Raw genomic sequence first — 22,122 nt, 5'->3', positions numbered from 1 at the left:
TGAAGTGTTTATAAATTCATATTTATAAAAAAAATATTTATATACAATCATTTTCAATAATGTATTCAAATTTTCAAACGTTTTCTCTCAGTTTTTGAATATCAGCCAATGTCATGAAGTTATTTTCTCCATCCAGATCTTCGTCGGCACTCGAGTCACTCTCTGGTAGAGGGTCAGCCTTAATGGTTAAGTCTATATCGGCATAAGGGGTGTCATTTTCAGACCCATGAATGTAAAAAGTCTTTCCTGCCGTTTCCGAGCTGAACTCAACTTCTATATAGTTAAGGTCAGTAGGTTCTCGATTCTACAATATTTTGAAAAATAATATAGCATTGTGCTATACAGGTTTAAACGTTGTAGTAAGCGGAATACAGTTTACCAATGGTTATGTATCTGTATCAATCTTTGTCACGAGATCAGCGGTGACAACAGTCCACATGCATTCAATAAAAGCAAATATAACACACACAGTTTACTATTAACTATCGGGTGCTCTGCAGGTAACGTGTATTTCAAATATTCATGTAAAAAGACTTGTTTTATTGACTTCACCTAAGATACGATCAAGAACTGCTGAACTCTACTAGTACACTTATTTTTCGTTAGTTTATTATTTTATGATAAATATCGTTAAAATCAAAAGGGCAAATTCTTATTAGTTAATTTTGTTTGGGGACTGATTCGATGACATGAATCAAATTAAAGTATGAATCAGAAGTCTCATTTTGTATCTGCCTAGAAACGGAACACTCATGCATCTGTCAGTTTCATCAAAATTAAAAATACATTTTACATGTTTCTTTGACGCAGTGATTTGAAACATATAGCGTCTGTTTAAAACGTTTAGTTTTGAATGTACGCCATGAAAACATTTTTAGTTCTATACGTACAAATATAGCTACCAAATCTATAAAATTTATGGATCTTTTGTAAATATCTTACCCTCTTTCCTTCTATTGAATTCGTTGCTACCTGCTCGTTTACCTTTTTTGTCCTCTTCGGCTGGCCGTTTGTTGTGACCTCTGGAATATCGCAAATAATAAAATCAAATCTAAAGTAACTACATAATTCTTTATTGAAATATAATGTATATTTCTAGACACGTTTTGTGTTGTTTCCGCTTCGAGTATCGTGCGAGATAGTGCCATAATATCTGTACTCAGTAAACATGTGAAGACATGAACTATCTTTGAAACTATGTTTTGTACATTTACTGAATATCAAATGGTAATACCTTTCAAAATGATATGGTGCAAAATTTTATGCGATTTTTTTCCGAGCACTTACCTCCGTGAAATCATAGGCCTTCGAACGGTCTTCACTAAGTAAATTGTTAATTTTAAGTATCTTAAAGGTTGTATTTTGTATATACATCTGTTTCTCAAACTACGCCTCTTTTGGGGAGATATATTGTATTCATCGATAATTAATTGTGTTTACGTACTGGTTCCCATTTATGATCTCTAGGTTTGATCTCGTAGAGACATAACTTAAGGATGTTACCAGTAAATATGCATATGCATATCAGTCATATAGGATCTGTGGAAATCCTTAAGTCAATGTAGATAATTTTAGTGCGAGTTTAAACTCTAAGAAGTTCGGGGCATATAAACTTTGAAAATATACAGAACAACCCAAAATTTTGACCTTTGAAAAAACTAATAATGCATATGAACGTTCCATTCTCGGATATATTTTTTTTCAAAACTTTAGAATAGTACAAGTGACAAAGTTTTATAAAAAAAGAAGATGTGATATGATTGCCAATGAGACAACTATCCACAAAAGACTCAAATGACACAGCCGTAAAAGGAGTTCCTATGGGAAATTGCATTTTGGATGTTTACAGAAATGCAACCTAAAGGGATTATAAAGCTAAAACTAGATTTAAATGATTTCGTCTGAATGTCTTTTTTTTTTTTTTGAAACATAAGTAAGCATAGAGATTCCTATATTGTTTCTACGAAAGGTATGTGTTTCTATCTAGGCACTTAATTGTCATCCACCAATACAAACTGACTACCGAGAAATAGCCTGAATAGTGCTTAAAGTGCCGTCAAACATCATGCAATCAAACATATGCATATTATACGGTTCGCAAGTTCAATTTTCGATAAAGATATTAAGAGTACAATTATCAAATAATAAGATATCATGTATCGGTTAAAAAAAGTACTTAAAATATTAGCATATGTTGAAAAGTAACACATGATTACCCGAAGTCACACATTTGCGCTCTTCATGACTAGGCATTGATACTCGATTAGCTGTATATGACACTTTTCCTATCTGGATGTTACGTCTCCTATCGATTGAAGAATACCCTTCCTCCTGCGAGAGTTCTGATTCTTGCATTCTCCCACCGACTTGGTTAACATTCTACAAAAAAAATACTGACCTGTATCGTATTAATATGAATTATCGATTATTTAAACTAATTATTCAAGTATTCGCATAAATTGTTAAAACATGTAAACAAAGAGTAGGTAAGACAAAATCGCCTTTCCTTTCCTTTTTCCAAATTGTAATTCAAGTAAGGATCACATCAATATAGTGTATCTAACATAGTGATAATCAATTAGATTTTGATGGAATATGTATGCATGTTCAGCTTATATCATATGCTGTTTTCAACTATTCATGCTTGCTGGTAGGTATAAAATTTAGCTTGAGATCAAATCATTGGAAATATATAAAGCTTTACTTTTCAATAAAATGATAAACTGTATACAGCTTTTGTCTATATGTGCATATCATTTTAAATGGTACTCACGCTTTTCGCCTCCATTATAACTGTAAAACCAATAAAAATAGTATATTGGTATCTTGGTATTCTCAAAGTCACAAAACATTATAGTCCAAATATCTCAGACAATTTATTGAATATGGTATAAAAGGTCGAACTTCATTTATTTTAAACCGACATAGAACATGCATAAATAGCTATATGAATCATTCTAATATGAGGTTCTTCTTTAGCTTTGGGTACAAAGCCATGTTCTAATTCAAATAGAACATGGGCTGCACGTGATTGACGTCACAATTGAAATTGCAACGTCAGGTGAATTTTAAACAACACCAGAAATCAAAATGGACATTTTTGTTGGTGTTGCTCGCTAGGAAATTAAATAAAAACATTCTAAAAGTAAGTTTAAATGTTTCTGTTCTTTTTTTATTGATAAACTGCTGATTTTCTATAACGTTTTTGGTTCATGAAATCAAAATGGCGACATTCCGAGCGTCTACTATAGGTCCGCTTCGAAGTGAAAAAGTTCAAATACTCCTATTAGAATCGAAATAATTCTATCCTGCCATGCTCTATGCTCATTTTAACATGGGTAGGCAATATATTTGTAAACATTTAATACCTCCCCAACGCTCGGTATTAAGATATTAAAAAATATAATGCCTACCCATGTTAAAATGAGCATAGATCATCGCAGGATATAATTATTTCTTAATTTTATTCAAATTCCTCTCAAATAGTTTTTAACTTGGAGTGTTATTTGGATTTTAACTTAAATACACATTTAGTTTTAATTAGAATTATATGCTTCTTCTTATAAATTCATCAGGATAAAAAAGCGTTGACTGTAGTACCCTTTGTATTAATTGAAGAAGTGTTTCATTCTAAAAATTGCCCACGGTCAACGCTACAACCCTATAAAATTACTAATAGAAGCATTCAATACTTACAATTACACCCTTTTGTTAGATCAAGAAAACAAGATTTCTGTCAAGGTTTTCTTTTATTTACTTGGGCACTTTATTTTCGAAGCTCGTAGCATCAAGAAAGTTACATATCATTTTAAAATCAAATTTAATTTTGAAATAACATAAGATGGCTGTTCGCTAATCTATATAGAGTACTGTAATGAAATATTCATGCTATATAAAGGTAACAGTAGTATACCGTTGTTCGACACTCATAAATCGATAGAAAAAAACAAAATCGGGGTAACAAACTAAAACTGACGGAAACGCATTAAATATAAGAGGAGAACAACGACACAACATTAAAATGTAACACACACGTTATATAATGATATAATACAAACCTTTCTTGACACATCGGATAATAGCAAAGCATAAAGGAATTCCACAAATAATCATGACAACCTTCAATCCATAAGTTAGAAAGAGATCTGTAATCAATTTAGAACTAACACTTAATTATAAAGTATGCAGCAATAATAATAATTTGGTAGCTGCATGTTGCTCTCGAACAGTTAATAAATATGTTTTTTTTATCATTCCAGTAAGACATACTGATTGTAAAATTACTTTCTGCTAATTGCGACAGCTTACGATAAATCATTGAATGTAGAAAATAATTCAGCATTGTAAATTTTAAAGAGGGGAAGAAGTCAATAGAGTATTTGATAGTGTATTCGTATATACCTCATCATACCTCTGTCTCCAGTAAACAGTTTTAGATGTTAGATCGGTTTTATGTTTCTTATAAAACCACGTGTCTAATACACTTCATGCATATCTGTTCATTTCCGGCAGAAATGTAGTGATAATGTATGTTTGAATTTTTACAGATCACTTAGTCAAAATTAGATAAATATATGAAGATGTGATATGAGTGCCAATGAGATAAATCTCCATCCAAGTCAAAATTTATAATAGTAAACCATTATAGGTCAAATAACGGCTTCAACATGGAGCATTGGCTCAATCATAACAGCAACTTATAAAGGGACCCACAAAATTACTAGTGTAAAACCATTCAAACGGTAGAACCAACGGTCTTTTCTATAAAAAAAAACGAGAAACGAGAAACAATTCAACAAACAAAACAAAAGTTAAAGTATTATACCGATGTAAAATACTAAACAATTTCAGAAAAAAAATCAAACATTCAAAAAAAATTCAAACATTTGCAATACTTTTATATTCAGGTAAATGAAAATAATTTTGTTGTTAGGTATACTTCTTCTGTCGGTATTATCTTCTGTTTATTAACAATAATAATTTCTTGTATAGCAATATGACTATTCTAAATCTTGGTACATGTGGGGTGAATATCAACAATAACTATTAATTTGTACACGTCAGATAGTTAAAAACTCAATTTTAAGAAACGTTTATTTGATTTTTCTCGTAATGAGACGTAAATATTCATTTTAGATAATTAATTATTGTTCATACTAGTGTACCAGAAAAATGACATACCCCATTTTGGCAATCTGGCGATTGTACTCCGATTTTCTGTTTTATTCTGTCCTAATGAGCACTGATAAGTACAGTCGCTCGTCATTTGTAAATCATTTAACAATATGGTGTTATTAAGATAATATATATCTATACTATCGTTGCTGCTGAAATTTTCCTCTTCACTTGACAAATTACATGTGCATGTGTAGATATACACATCATTGTTGTTCAGTTTACGGTGCTTTTGTTCCTCTCTTGAAACCCCTAAAAATCATACAACTAAAGTGATACGAATAGAACAGGTTTGCATAAATTTGATCAATCATAATGTGACTGCTGACTGTAATTTTTTCCCAATAAACATTCAAATAAGGGAATACTGTTTTGGTTTAGATACATATATTTTACAGTCGCATAATTTTTATACAAGTTCACGTAGCGACACGTATCGGAGCTAAGTTGACTAATATTTGTGATAGTTAAATCAAGATTACGTCACAATATAGTATTAGCCATTCTAATGACAGATATTAAAAATAAATCCAGTAGATACTGTAAACCAAATTATTTTCGCGGATACTTTATTTCGCGTGTATCCCCAGCTAGTCAATTTCACGGCGATTTAATTTCGCGATTTTCTTATTTATTTGCTGTAGTTTGATAAAGAAAGATCGAAGTTGTACATTTTTGCGACGATTTAATTTCGCGTTATTTTTCTACTCGCGAAAATCGCGAAAATTAATCGTTCGCGAAATTAAGTTGGTTTACAGTAATTAATTTTGCATTCAAATTTCATAAATGAAAACGTCTGCGAAACTGTTGTATCGTCTTTGGTATGTTTACAATGTTACGGTATATATATATATATATTTATACAAGTACACACCCGGGATATCGCGGGTCCGTGACTGAATTAAAGTATATATATCTAAGCCTTGTTTTAGAATTTGATATTGTCATCTGATAAAGTTATGTCGATTATAAGATACACAGTTTTCTCTGCTTTCAAATCTTTGTTTGAACCCGTCGACCCGGAACTTATCAATTATTGGTAATATTAATTATTTGGAAAACAGAAGGTCCTGGCTATCCAGGAAGGGATTATTTTTTAATCAACAACATTGTCCTATATTAGTTATCTTAATTTGAAAGTATTGCTGATTGCTGAATAAAACTACAATAGGGAACAATTTGACAATGATTGAATTTAGTAGTGTCAGCCCTTTGATTATGACCCGTGTATATATCAAAATCCTAAATACACCGTTTGGTGGTGGGCCTGTCAAATGCGGAACGTACAGATAAGTTTATAGGTAACAGGTGAATATACTATTGGTATCGGTATCGGATTTGACCCGGAACTTGTTAATTATTGGCAATATTAATTATGTGGAAAACAAAAGGGTCTGGAGTGGTGTAATTTTTAATCTACACCATTGTCCTATATTAGCTATATATAGAGTTGAATTCTTTGATTTGTCGTTTTTACCCGATGACGGCTGACAAATTGGACCTCGTAATTTTAGTATTATAGATATACTCTCGGAGTGAGACATGAACACAATGCGTATTTATACTTTTCGTATGGTTTCAATATTGACAAGAACAAGATTTAGTGGTACAAACTGTGACCTTCTTGTTTATTGTTTTTTTAATAACATACCTAAAATCGGACAGAAAAATGGTGGCTTTTTTATTTGTAGTTCCAAGAATCTAACCATTCAAAATATTTGTCAACGTCCAATTACAACTATCGTTACAAATAAGAATTCATTTATATCGATTTTACACTATAAAATATAAGGAAACACTTCACACAAAATTTGAAACTAGTTCAAAATAATTTGTATTCGACATTAATACGTTAAGATGTAACATTTCCAATTGTTGTACTGAGTATAAGAGAAATCATGACAAATCGTAACTAATCTATTCACTTACATTCAACCTTTATAAAAAATGCAGAATAATCGTTTATTATGCACTGGTCCTCATTTACCGTGGAACAGATATACGTATATGTTTGTCCTCTGAGTTTGTACTTGGTCGTCTCTAGTATCCCTGTGAGCTTAATGGCATATTTAAATTTGAAAAGTTCGTTGAATGATTCATTTACATCAGATCTATTGGAGAATATGATAGGACTGTCTGAGCACAAAGCGTGTCTTTGTCGAACATCAAGTCTCCATACATTAATGTTAAGATACTGAGAGAATGTGTCCGACATCCCTAAAACAAAACGAAATTCAAATAATCGTTGTTTTTAATTGGTTTTGATAAAAATTATTGAACGACGCTATAAAGCAACATGTTCTTTTTTTTGTAAGTCATTTAACAAATGCATTACAAGTGCGTAGTCTTTAGTCTTTATGTTGTGTCTTGTGTACTATTATTTGTGTATTTGTCTTTTTTCTTTTTTAGTCAAGTTTATTTTTTATCTTTGAGTTTGACAGTCCCTGTGGTATCGTTCACCCTTTTTATAATTTTGTAAACTTGTAATATAATATGGTGTGGATTAATTTTTGAACGTGAAGTTTTAATAACGTTACCAGTAGTTAGTACTACATGATGAAAAAGCAAACGAATTTATACCAGGAAATGAATTGACAACAACCCAGTGAAAGAGCAAAGGTCAGCCCAAGGCAACTTATGGGTTTAAAAAAAAAGCTAACAAAAAATCCCGCGCGTTTCCCGAAACAGTAGAGTATAATTTATTTGTTTTCATATCAGTATAACATTTAAGATATTTAACATGACAGATCATAAACATGCGCAGATATTTTTTTTGTTGGGTTGCTGTTTATTTGATTTCTTTTTGATTTTTATGTTTGACGAAATACAATTTGAATGAAATAACTTGTGTAAGTCAAATCTACAAAATTAGGTTTACAAGCATAGACAGTGGTATGTTGATCTCTAGATGTAGTTTGAGTATTTTAGTAATGAGTTCTTGTCTCATTAAATTGTTATAAATAAATGAATATAAATAATTTGTAAAATATTTGATAGAATGGCAACCTTTTCTATAATTTTCAATATAATTTATACAAAAAAGTTTTACTTACTGCATATTGACACCGTTACTGTTCCCTCCTTAAGGTCACCACCAACTATTCCTTGACAACTATACTTTCCTACGTCACTTTCAGTGAAATTGTAAATATTTATGCTGAGTTCTCCGTTATGTAAACTATTTATACTATACTTGAATTTGAATTGAGGGTTTATAACATTCATTATAGCTATTGGCTTGTTTTCGTCATAATACCATGACACGTTATCCTTCTCAGTGAGTTTAAAAGGACATATAACTTCAGCTGTGGTGTATTCTTTTACAAAGGTCATATTACCGTTTGTTATATCTAAAAATATAATATATGTGACAGAAAATGAGATTCTACTACTAAACTTTCTTGTATATGATTTGATGTTATATTTACGTCAGTGTTTTCTAATACATACATGGACAAAAAAATCCGAAGAGTCTGTGACATTAGCTTCATTTTTCTATTTCACATGAAGGATTGTTTTTATTACAGTCTATTGCAGTTATGTCATGTAACAGGAAGAGAACAATTTTGTTATATATTCAACATGTTTGTTTGGTAATAGGTTTATAGGGATAAGAAAGACATATGTAGACTGCAACTAGACTAAACTTTGTATTGCAACATGCATACTACAGACTCCTAAATGAGGCCATACAAGGATTCTTTAATGTGAAATGATAAAGTTAGGCCAGAGTTAATTTTATAATCCCCATCAGACGTGACTGTACAGTAATATAGTAAGCACTGCAAAACAAACGGAACTCTTTTCACTTATTTAAGTTCTCGATGAAAAAAATGATAATTGAAAACGGAAATCAAATGACAAAATCAAAAGATAAAACACATCACATGAATGAATGTAGAGGTGATCATTTCTGTATACTCATATTTAAGCTTTTTGTGCAATGATTGAAAATTGAATTATTCGAAACTTTAATTTTAGCAATCCCTCTTGTGAAAAGACAAATCAAGATAAATTAAAAATCATAATGGTCCGCCATACCATAGTAATTTGTTTTTGCAATTCATTTTACACTCGACATTATTTATTTTAAATAAATTAGAAATATTGAAGAACCAAAAAAGGTAAATGATACTCTTGTATGTTCTGCAGTTTTGCATTCCTAACAATGAATTAGATTTCTTTATGACTAAGCAATTGTTCCAGTAGAAACCTCACATGAAATGTATTAGTTTTTCATTGTATGTTCTGAAGACTGCTGTTCGTCTATTTGTCATTTTATTTTTTTTATCTATTTTTGCAATGGCAGTGTCTCTTTTTCTCAGACTTACCACTGCCATTCAGGGGCGGAATATTATCCAAATTAGTATTTAAATTTCAACTAAGTTATTTTAAGTCTAAATGTTAAAAATGGAGGTATATTGAAACTATAATCCTGATTTCCATACTCATTTGTAACGATTCAATATACAACAAGGGGTTTGAAGTGGACTATTGAAAACTATTGAATGTCAAGAACTTTACACAATATTTTCACTATTCTACAGATTATGTCAAACATATAAACAATGCAATAACAAATTTAGATTTACTTACGAAGTAATAAACACATCAAAAGTTCAAACTGCATTATTATTAGAATGATGACATCAGGTGCTAAAAAAATAATGGTCGTATTACTGCAGTGAAAAAAAAAATATGAATAACTAGTATATAGAATTCATGCGTCCAGCTACCTCGGAAACGATTCAGACAAGGTTGACCTTACTTTGTCTACACTTTGACGTTCCATGTTTTATTTCTAGAGTAATAAAACAGTTGTGATTCATTCGTTCCGTTGTTTAATATAGTTGAGAGTATGCTTTTGTCAAGTTGTAAAGACTTCCCTGCTTAAATCTATCTAGGATTTTGATAGTTTAACAAATAGTTTTGGCGTTAACTATATTTTTACTTTCAGGTATAATTATAGTTACTTATTAAGGTATATCCAGACAAATGCTCCGGCCTTCTCAAACGTTAACAGTTTTAATATAAATGTTGTTTGCAAGTTTATCAGTTCGTATTAAGATGTATGAAGATGTGGTATTTGTTTATTTTGTAATGGACATATTTTCCCCTGCCTTTATTGGATTTAGGACAATGACTTTCCGCGGCGAACAATTTGTCTTCCTTTTGTGACTGTTCGCTTAAGATCATTATTTGTTTTGATATATAAAACTTACCTTAAGTCAGTGGATTTAGTGATGCTGTGATAAATTTGTATTAATAATGAGGAAATGTTTCATAGTGAAATTTTGAATTAGGACAAAAGGAAATGGCAATGATTATTTTTGAATTAATTAAGTACGAAACATTTCCGATCATCTAAATATTTCCTCAATTTAACTATGAGACATATTCTAAATTCGGTCTATAAAAGATATTTGTACTCAGTTGGTTTGAGAATCATTGACCTTACAATATAATCTATATCAGAAAATAAGAGTTGAATCGTTGTCATTTTAAATGTAGGTGACAATAGTTTATAGGGGTTAAAATTTCCTATATCAATGAACATGAGACAACTAAATAAAACAAACAACAATTAAGGGAATCAAATGTACTCCAAAAGAAATGAGACCTGATTAATCGTTAGGGTATAATAGAGACAAAAGATACCAAAGGAATAATCAAACTCATAAGTCAAAAAAGAAATTATCAATGCCATGGCGAAAAAACGAAAATTTAGTGAACAAAATACAACAAAGAACGGAGCAACACGAGATCAACACAAAAGCGTTACATAATAAGGTTTGCAAGCTTATTGTCTTGATACTTGACTGTGTAAACAATTGAACTCTACCAAAAACAATAGTGATTTAAGTAACTAATTAACTTGTTTTAGGAAGATTTTACCTCTATTCAAATCGTTTTAATCTGTCGTTCATATCATTGACTATAAATAGATTTCAAGGATGTCGACGTTTTATAAACCAAGTTAAATATGGCTTTCAAAAAATTGAAATTTGGATTTTGAGTTTTTTATCATGTTTATATTCGCACCAAGTTGTCAAAATACAATGCGTATTTTTGACGATACATAAGTCAATTAAAATTGTTCTGCAACCAAGATTATTCTTGTAAAGGGAAATACAAAAAAACAGCCGTAATACATGCAACCAAATCAACACCTTTTACGTAGATTACGGGTGCATTCTTGGGATGGCAATACTATATTTTCCTTAAACGGATAGGACTGAAAGTAAGCCTGCCGTAATAAATTGTTTGTGTATTTATTAGTAATAAAAACCAGTTTTATAATAAGCGATCAATGGTAATGTGTTGGCTTATTTAAGACCCCAACATAAACATTGTTTATCAAACTTCCTGAAAACTCACATTATTCATGTCATCAAGAAAAAACTTTTTTATTTTTTTATTGATCTTTTTAAATTTCTAACAACAGCGAATACATACATTGTCACAATACTTAAACGAATTAAATTATATGACATTGTTATTATTCGAATAAAAATCCATTAAAAATTTTAAGTATGTTAAAAAAATGTGAATATACAATATATAATACTATATGAAGAATACTTAGGAGTCCATTTATTATGCGATCATATTCAAAATAAATTAAACAAATCTCATAAGTTCCTCCTAATTGTCGAACAACGACTCGGATTTGTCTCTACAAAGATATAAGTATTTTAAAATTTAAGGTAGGCTTGCACAGCTATCATCTGACCCTTCAAATTTCAACTGCAAGGTCTGTATTTGTTTTATCTTGTGTTTTGGCATAGAGTTGCCTGTCTTTCCGAACTGTGAAATCCCCCGGGGTATTGTTATGATTTTGTTTTAAACAGATTTAAAATATCATATTAAAAACATTCTTTATTATGTTTGCTTTATGTGTTCATATTGGATATATCAACCATTGTATGATATGTAGTAAAAACATAGTTTAAAGCGTTTCAAATATATATGAGTTATGTAGCTTTGCTCGACGAATATCTATGTACTAATAAGGATGAAATAATGCTAGACACACACAAGTTTCAAATTTTTGTCGACCCTTAACGCCTCGACATATCTTTACAAATTTTATAAGACAGCTTGTAGATAATTTTAAGACTGAAAATTTGTTTTAGCGATTTAATTATTTCTATAAATAGATAATGGGACATTATTGATTACGGAACTCTTTAATGGAGTAAATGACATTTACTATGTAGATGATGTTATATCACATGCCATTGTATTGTATATTAATTCAAAATTGGGGGACTATGTTCAAAGCATCTATTCATTCGAGCTTGAGAAAAAGGATACAACAGATACAGTTAAGTCTGATTCGTATCTTGACTAAATTCGAGAAACAGACAATACAATATTGGTATCTATGATGAGTTTATATACACCTTATTGCTAATCCCGGCTGACTCGGCCGCTTGAAATTTTGACATTAACACCAATCACTTTACCATTATGGCGTCAGTTTTTGTTTTGTTTTATGACGTCAACATTTTACGGGAACCTGTGTGATATCCAGCAATGGCGGACAAATAGCGATAAGGTGTATACAATATGCTTTATTTTAAAAACACTCCGTCACATTGCCATGTGAAACAAGAGGTTAACACATACAAAATACAATCACATACAATCAAATGAATAAATAAAACAACTTGGAAACTTAAAAAACTTAGAAACAATTAGGGTCGATTGAAAAATAGAAAAACAGATTCCCAATTGTGAAGTTTCCATTTTTAACATAGCAACGCATATAGAGTATATATCTTCCAAATGACACTATATTCATGGGGTTGTATTTCTTTTATGAATTCCTTGATAGAGAGCTGCTGCTCATGAGGAATTCGAAGCTATTTAAACCAAGAGTTTCAAATGGTGAAGTTGAAATTATCCCTTTAAAAATAATACGGACTTCATCACGAGTTTGTTGACGGTTATGGAATATCTGTTTCATACATGAAGCTGATATGAATGATAAGCAAACAAAATAATAGTTTTGAAATATTTCACGTCAACGTACCGAAATATTGGACAATGTAGGAATAACTGTGCACATAATCATTCCTTTGAAACATTAAATGCTATAGACCAATTGATGCACTACCACCATATCCCAAATATAACAAGTGATACAATACCATTATTTATGTACATTAAAAGATACTGTATGTCAAAGCTTCTACGACAAAATAATCACTAAATTTGTACATAGAAATTTACATAATTTAATATAGACGTTGGTTTTTTTTAATAACGTTATGCACATATTGAAAAAGTGTAAAACAACATAAAGAACTTAGAAATCAAATAACTGAATTGAAACTTATTATTTTAACAAGTTAGTATTATATGTCATACTGTAGAACTTTCATTCTATATCATTCCATTGCTGTTCGGTCTGAGTATTCAGATTTATTCGAAAAAAATAACACTGATTTATATAATAACAGTATTAGTAATAGCATTATCATTTATGAATTCGATATAAATCTGATACTACAAACATAATGTAGGACTTACAATACTTGACGTAGATTAACGAATCTGTAGATAATAATGACGAGAACCCAAGTTGTGTTTTTCAAAGCAAAATATTCGTTACAATGAATTTGGCAACAATATCAAAACTGAACCAAAACTTGTTTGAACATTTTATCGAGTAATGTATCTACAAAGATCAAAATTGTGTTTTTTTTTAAATTTTGTAAAAGAAAACAGGAATAATCAGCAAACCAATTTCTAAAAAATCATACAGATTGATGGAAAAAAGAATTCATGTAAGTTCTTTTTAAGGGGAACTATGAGCTATATGAAATCTTCTCGACAATCAAAAACAATTCCGATAGAAACACAAACAATCACTTTCCTAATCATATTTAAAACGTTGTTCTCAACATTCTTGATCTTTCACGTATATGACATTTTGTCAATTTCAACTAACGTATTAATTTATTTCATTGCAATATAAACTAATAATCATAGCTAAAATCTTCATATGTTTGAATATCAGTCGTGGTAGTTTCTTCCAGTTGTTCGTATGCATTCATCAAATTTGTATTCACGTAAATGTCACCGGCTGAATATATGTCGTTTTCAAAGCAGTTGTTAAAATAGTTATCAGTATTGTTCACACTTTCATTCTTTTGTTCGTTGATTGCCTCGGTATGGCTATTTCCAGAAAAGTCAAATTGATAATAAGAGCTTGTATTTCCATATAAGGTAGGGTTTGATGGACTATTTCTACCAGGGCTGCACTTTCCTAAATCTAACGATTGAAGGTTTACACTATCTGTTGTGGCTACATTATGAGGTACCACATCTTCATCATGCTTGTGTTCATCTTCAATAGACTGTTTCCTAAAAAAAATAGTAAACACTTCTGTCATAAATAAGATATTTAATGTCAAAAAAGGTAAAATAAATAAAGCACTGCAAGAAAAATTGAAAACGGGAAGTCCTTTATTGCATGGCAGATTGGTAAATATCTCTCGACCAACCCTGAGCTTTTATCAGAACAAGAAAAAAATCAAAGTAATATTAACCGCTTTACACAACTTCATTTGTAAATATGTATTGAGTAGTTCTAGACAGCCAGCTATATTTTATTTTTTTCGAGGAGTTGCAAACTTTTACTTACTGGTGAAGATTGTTCCGGTGACACGTGATATGTGCACGAACAGATCTAAAATCAATCATTTAGGTTATGCAATTAGGTATCTGCACACTCTTTAAATATCTACTGCAAGTATTTGTTTTACTTGAAGTGATTTTTGCACTAAAAAAACATCCCATTGATTAATTGCTAGGCATATGTACTTATTTTAGTAACAAATAGCAAAGACAAAAGATACCAAGAACGTTATCAAATTTAAGAAAGACAAACAACACTATGTGCAAAGACAAAAAGGGATATATGAAAAACTGAATAAACAAAAAACTAAATATTAGCCGCAGAAATCATATTATATGGTAAATTTTACCTAATTGATTAGCAATTTCTTCTCCACTTGCAATTGGTTTACTATTTGGTGATAGATATAAATTTTAATGTTAACAATCGGTCTCTGTAATGGGTGAACTAGAATAGCAGAAATATATTTAACTTAACTACAACTAATGATATGTTCTTACCGCTTGATTGGCATTGGTAAATCATCCGTTCGTGATATACCTGGAAATAAAAATAATTTATTCAATCAACATGTATTTCTCTACAATGTCTGTGTTTAATTTTATAGCTTTTAAAATTTGCAAAAGATATTGAATACATGTACTAGAAATAAGAAAAATAACGAACTCAACGAAAATACACAACAGAAGGTCCTGATCAAATGGCAAAATTAAAAGCTCAAAAACATCAAATGAATAGAAAACAACCTACATACTCCTAACTTGGTACAATCATTTCATTAAGTAGAAAACGGTAGATTTAACCTAGTTTTATAGTTAGCTAAATCTAACAAACTAATTAAATCCGTTTCGAATATAGGCAACAGTAGTATACCGCTGTTCGAAATTCATAAATCGATTGAGAAAACAAATCCGTGTTATAAACGAAAACTGAGGGAAACGCATCAAATATAAGAATACGACACAACAGAAACACAACATTAAAATGAAACACACAGAAACGAACTATAATATCACAATGACCATTTTCCTTACATGGTACAGGATAAATTATGAAAAAATCGTGCGTTGAACCTGATTTTGTGGCTTGCCAAACCTCCAGTTATCCCGGTATTCAACTACATATTAAGACATGTCCATGCAATACTATTTTGAAGAGACATTACTATAATATACGACTACATTTGTAGAGCTCGTATTAAGAAAAGATATTTTATTTGGTAAATGAAATACGTTAAAAGAAACATAATTGAGAATGCCATTGGTTAATCAATTTAAGGATGGCAGATTTTGTTGTAATTTTTCTAATGGATGAAGAACTGAAAACTAAAGATCGCTCTATAGTAATCCAGCATTTAATACAATATGAAGGATAACAAGGATTCAGTATACGACAGCTGAATAGTTAATTAAACTCGTAGATGAAAGTAAAGTTTACGAATTCTGAACAAAATACAATTTTATTATTCAACTTTCAGACATGCATTGTACAAATTTGAGTAACTTATTTACATAATACAAGGCAAAAGGCAAATTGTGCATATTTATGTATTCCAACAAAATGTTAAACGATTAAAAAGGGAATGGCAAAAAAGTGTTGATTAAAGCATAATGTAAAATAAATAGACTATACAAAGGTACAATTCAAATACTTATCACAAAATTAAAATTTCATAAATATCAAAATTTTCAGTTTTGCTTCACGTTTTTATATAAGGTTCCTAGTAAAAAGAGAACCAACACAGAAATAAGACAAATACAGAGTTATGTCGCCCTTTCTGACTTACATAAGTTTTAACATCTGAATCTACATAAACGTTGACAATCACAATATGTTTGAAAAAAATATTAGCCTCTTCTAGCCTCGGTATATCAAATACAAATCTTATAAAACTGAGATAAAATTATACAACATTTATACAGACCTTTCCCCTAGCTTTATTGAAAATTTTGAAATCTGAAACAAACGGATACACGTCGGTTAAAGTTAAGATAAAACTTTCTATTGGAATATGTACCAGATGTAATGACACGATGCGAAGCACTATCAATTAATCAAACAGTCGGATAACAACATTTACTACAAATGTAAACAATATACAAATACTTACGATTGATCTTCAATGCCATAGTTTTAATAACTGCCCCAGCAAAAATGAGAAGAACAATAAGAACAACAGCTATTCCACCAAACGAATACGTCAACTGCTTATAACCTATGTCTAAAATACGATTAGCCACATTTATTGTTTTCTCAATTGATGTCATTGAACAAATTATAAGATTCAAACTTTATTTGAGCACTAAATACAGATTTTTTTATGTTGCTTACAGTCAATTCATTTAGTCTCCGGTAATATTTTTTTATCATTACTAATAATGCCATATCTTTTGAATTAAAAATTATACCGAGTCTGTAATAACATGAGTAACACGGAGGGTGCCACTTTTGTAGCAGGATCTGCTTACCCTTCCGGAATACCTGAGATCAACCACATGTTTTTGGTAGAGTTCGTGCTGCTAGGTCTTTAGTTTTCTATGTCGGGTCTTGTGTGCTATATTAATTGGTTGTCTGTTTATCTTTTTTCTCTTTTAGGTAAGCCGTTGTCGGTTTATTTTTTGTTAATGAGTTTGACTGTTCCTTTGATATATTTTGCCCCTCTTTTAAGAACTTCATGGAAATAATATATAAATAAAAATAGAATGACAACATCGACGATGTAAACATCTTAAGCTACCCATGCATCGCTCTTCAAACGAATCAAAATGTATATCCAAATAATTGATAAAGACACTGACCTGAATGGTCCACGGTTGTGATTTCTTCAAGATTATCAATTTTGTAAATATGGCATAGAAGTGTTTCAGCGGTTGTCTTATGGAAGTTGTTCAAGTAGAGAACTTTATGCACGTCATTTGTTAGATAAATTTTAATGTTTTCATCGCAGTTTGAGTTGAATGAAACACAATCACCAGTGTAGACGTCAACTTGTTTCTGCAAAAATCCTGTACTTTTCTCTGTAAATGATCTCTCCTCCTTCGATATCCCTTAAGTTAAAAAAGAAAAATGAAATTTTGAATTTCTTCGTTGCTAAAACATTAAACAGTAATAAGATATAATGGTAAAAATGAGAAAACCTTATTAATGCATTTTTAAAAGTCCTTTATATCTTACTGGAAGTTACTAAATTATAATCCTGGTACCTTTGATAACTTTTACACCACTGGTTCGATGCCACTGCTGGTGGACGTTTTTGTCCCCGAGGGTATCACCAGCTCAGTAGTCAACACTCCCGTGTTGACATGAATATCAATAATGTGGTCATTTTTCCAAATTTCCTGTTTACAAAACTTTGAATTTTTCGAAACACTAAGGATTTTCTTATCCCAGGCATAGATTACCTTAGCCGTATTTGGCAAAACATTTTTGAATTTTGGATCCTCAATGCTCTTCAACTTTTTACTTGTTTGGCTTTTATATTTTGATATGGATATGAGCGTCACTGATGAGACTTATGTAGACAAAACGCGAGTCAGGCGTACTAGATTATAATCCTGGTACCTTTGATAACTTTTAGCAAGGACAAATTAATCAATGCATATGTCTATTAGCAAAGCACATTATTTGATTACCCATTAGCTAGAAAACACATGAACGTAATTTTTAGGTAACAACAACAAATGTTTCATTTTAGTTTGTAGAGGTGTTGTAGCATCTTTTTTTATTAGACAATCAATTTTGAAAACAAATTGCCGCGCAATAGTGATTCAACGAAGAAAAATAATTTATGATTCCCTCTTAGAGTCTTATTAGTTGTTTTTTTATTCGAACGTCACTGGTGGGTTTTATGTAGAAGAAACGCGCGTCTGGTGCAAATACAAGAGTTCATTCGTGGCATTCGTGATGAGTTTATTAAGTAGAAATATACATAAAAAGGAAGATGCGGTATTATTGCCAATTAGACAACTCTTTACAAGAGATCAAATTACACAGGCATTTCGTCTTTCATTAATGAACTAATAACACAACGTCAGCTGTAAAAAAAATATAACGAAACATTAACGAAAAACAAATATGGAACACAACAACAAACGACAACCACTTTATTATAGACTTTTGACTTGGAACAGGCATATACTCAAATATGTAATAACCAGTTTGTTTAAACGTCATATAGTTTAAATGAACACTGGAAAGGCTAACAAATACATTGAACATATACAATGTAAGCAAAGTATATGATATTCAACTTACTCTCTACAGTGACTTGAAATGTTTCGTTGGACGTCACACACTGGTCTTCATTCAATGTCAAGCACGTATAGTTCCATATATTAGGTTTTTTGTCTTTCCCCCTGTCATTATTAAAATTGCATTGAGGAGATATGTGCAATTTAAACGTTGCGTGAAGTAAATATTTCCCGATATTTTCGTTATTCATGTACCCACTCTTTACGACAGTATCATGAGTACATAAAACATTTGTTTGATGTCGTTTCCCTTCACTGCTGCTTCCGTCCAATACAGAGGATAGGCTGCTTATTTTATTTGGTACGTCTGAAGAAGAACATATGCCGATATTAATTCAATATTTTTTGGTCCTCGATGCTGTTCAACTTTGTACTTGTTTCGGCTTTCAAACTTTTGTTTCTGGGCGTCACTGGTAAGTCTTGTGTGGACAAAATGCACTTCTGGCGTATTGAAATTTTAAACTTGTTGCCTTTTGTTAGCTATTATTCGTGTGTTTCTTTGTCAATTGTGTTCTCCTATTTATCTATATTGTAGTCCTGTAATGTTGTGTTGTCATTTTAATGTTATATTTCACATGGCCATAAAAGAGGGAGGTTTGGCATGCCACAAAACCAGTTCAACCCACCATTTTTTCCTTTAAAAATGTCCTGTACCCAGTCAGTAATATGGCCATTGTTATATTATAGTTCGTTTCTGCGTGTGTTACATTTTAACGTTGTGTTTCCTTTGTGTCGTTTGTTTTCATTTTTATTTTTTAGTGTGAATTCACATCACTATAAGACGTGTCACGGTACTTATCTATCCCAAATTCATTAATTTGGTTTTGATGTTATATTTGTTATTCTCATAGGATATTGTCTAATGCTTAGTCCGTTTCTGTGTGTGTTACATTTTAATGTTGTGTCGTTGTTTTCCTCTTATATTTAATGCGTTTCCCTCAGTTTTAGTTTGTTACTCCGATTTTTTTTTGTCCCTGGTTTTATGAGGTTTGAACAGCGGTATACTACTGTTGCCTTTATTTAATACGATATAAAAGACAAAGAACTTAAACAAATATCTAATCGTCAAAAATACTCTACATAAACATACGTAAATATACAAACTTTAATAATCATACACACTGACAGTAGCATTTTACCAATGTGGTATCTTATTCAATGTAAATAAATGAATAAGGCTACTTCTAAAGGGGCATGTATTCCACATTACTGCCATTATTTTTGTTATTAAATATATAAATCTACACGAAAATCGTCAATTTGCCTTAAATACAAGAACGCTAAAGGCTAGCGTATTCTTTGGTAAAAGTAGATTTTCATACCCACGAGTTGTTAGAACTCGGACACGATTTGACATTTAAAGGTTGATATTATTGAGACTGTCGTACAAGTGAAAGGTTTAGCGCTATAAAATCAGGTTCAATCCACCGTTTTCTACATTTGAATATGCCTGTACCAAGTCAGGAATATGACAGTTGTTGTCCATTCGTGTGATGTGTTATTTGATTTTGCCATGTAATTAGGAACTTTCCGATTGCATTTTCCATGGATTTCAGCATTTTTGTGATTTTACTTTTTACTAAGAATTACCCCTATAGGTTACATCGCATTCTAGAAAGACAGAAAAATACAGATTGATTATTTTTGTTTAAAGCAAAAAACAGTTCTTAATTACTTACTGCACACTGCCACAATGACTGTATCTTGACGAACTTTTTTACCAATAAATCCTTGACACGTGTATCGTCCTTCATCGGCGTAAGTAAAGTTAACAATCTGAAGATTCCTAGTATCAGTTACTGTATATTTTGTCTTAAGCTTGGGATTGACAACCTTTCCTATAGAAATGGTTGTGGATTGTTCAAAAGACCACGTCACAGATTCGTTTCCGATTGCTATAAACGGACAAGCAATTTCGACTGTGGTATATTTCTTCCAAAAGAGCGTGTCGCATTTCCATAAGCCTGCAATATATGATGTTATAAATGCAAACATATTCTGTTACATTTTTGGTTTACATTTCGATTAAAAATAACTGATACAAAGATTCGCTTTCAGGAAAACCGTCGTCAGTGACGAAACCTGAAACATATTTTTGGTGCGCATATTTTCATGACGCTTCCAAGCAGATAATTACATGTACATCTACAAGGAATATGATTACAAATTTGTAAAAAAGAGATTAGGTATGATTGCAAATAAGACAACTATCAAACTATGTTAACTGTAGCTAAGCTTTCATACAGTTTTGTGTCACACGTGACACGCCAGGATGCTCTTTGATACTTGATGACCAATCGTTCTTAATCGAAGACAATTTGCTGTATTTAAACCTTATATAGGTATTGAGGATGAAAGTTTCTGAGGTAATTAAATGTAAAATATGAATGCTTTTAACTTATTGACAATTGCAGAAATGACTTATTGTACAACTAATAACGAACTTACGGAAAAGAATGCATATCATAGATGCATAAACTGTATCCATTTCTGGTCAACACTGAAATGTAATTCTTTCAATTTTTAATAAAATTGTACTTTAACAAACAGTCATTAAATGATATGAGCAAATCGTCCCTAATACGTATTAAAGCGCATGTAAAATACAGCTGGTGACGTTGTTCTGTGGATATTATTCAGGAGTTTATATTGCTTTTCGGACAGAACCGATACAGGAGTAAATAAGGAAAAAAAGTCGTTTTGGCCCATGGGCTAATACAGGACGTTCACTTTTGGTTTTGAATTTTCTTACACCTATGCTTACTTAACAGTTAACTTTGGACTTATCTTTATGCATAAAATACATTTATATCCATCATGTTCAAATATTTGAACTTAATATCATTAAAAAAAATCTTTGTGTAATGGCATAATATAAAGTACTTGGGCGAAAAATCAAAAATTACATCTGACAATGTTTACAAAAAAAACATCGTTAATACAAAAAAAACTAGTTCAGACATGAATATCTTCTTCGACTTCTATATAAGTTGCTAAGTTTATTTGAAGAATTAAAATCATTTAATAAACGTATTATGAAATGGCTGT

General features: G+C 30.9%; 2 protein-coding genes across 2 annotated transcripts; both read right to left on the bottom strand.

Annotated features, from left to right (window-relative positions):
- Positions 1–5,415, bottom strand: LOC143074783 (uncharacterized). Its single transcript, XM_076250060.1, has 6 exons — positions 5,182–5,415; positions 4,059–4,145; positions 2,774–2,793; positions 2,217–2,379; positions 943–1,022; positions 1–304 (listed from the first exon to the last, which is right to left on the bottom strand). The coding sequence occupies exons 1-6, from the start codon at positions 5,264–5,266 to the stop codon at positions 74–76; spliced, it is 666 nt and encodes a 221-aa protein (XP_076106175.1). The 5' UTR covers positions 5,267–5,415; the 3' UTR covers positions 1–73.
- A 7,319-nt stretch (positions 5,416–12,734) lies between these two features.
- Positions 12,735–21,577, bottom strand: LOC143076566 (uncharacterized). The gene is made up of 7 exons (XM_076252391.1): positions 21,523–21,577; positions 20,754–21,038; positions 19,079–19,381; positions 17,623–17,871; positions 16,935–17,045; positions 15,325–15,364; positions 12,735–14,550 (listed from the first exon to the last, which is right to left on the bottom strand). The coding sequence occupies exons 1-7, from the start codon at positions 21,560–21,562 to the stop codon at positions 14,163–14,165; spliced, it is 1,416 nt and encodes a 471-aa protein (XP_076108506.1). The 5' UTR covers positions 21,563–21,577; the 3' UTR covers positions 12,735–14,162.
- Between the last annotated feature and the right edge of the window lie 545 nt (positions 21,578–22,122).

This window comes from Mytilus galloprovincialis, chromosome 5 (genome assembly GCF_965363235.1).
Source record: "Mytilus galloprovincialis chromosome 5, xbMytGall1.hap1.1, whole genome shotgun sequence".
NCBI lineage: Eukaryota > Metazoa > Mollusca > Bivalvia > Mytilida > Mytilidae > Mytilus > Mytilus galloprovincialis.
The sequence above is the reverse complement of the archived record's forward strand: the minus strand, read 5'-3'. Positions and strand labels throughout refer to the sequence as shown.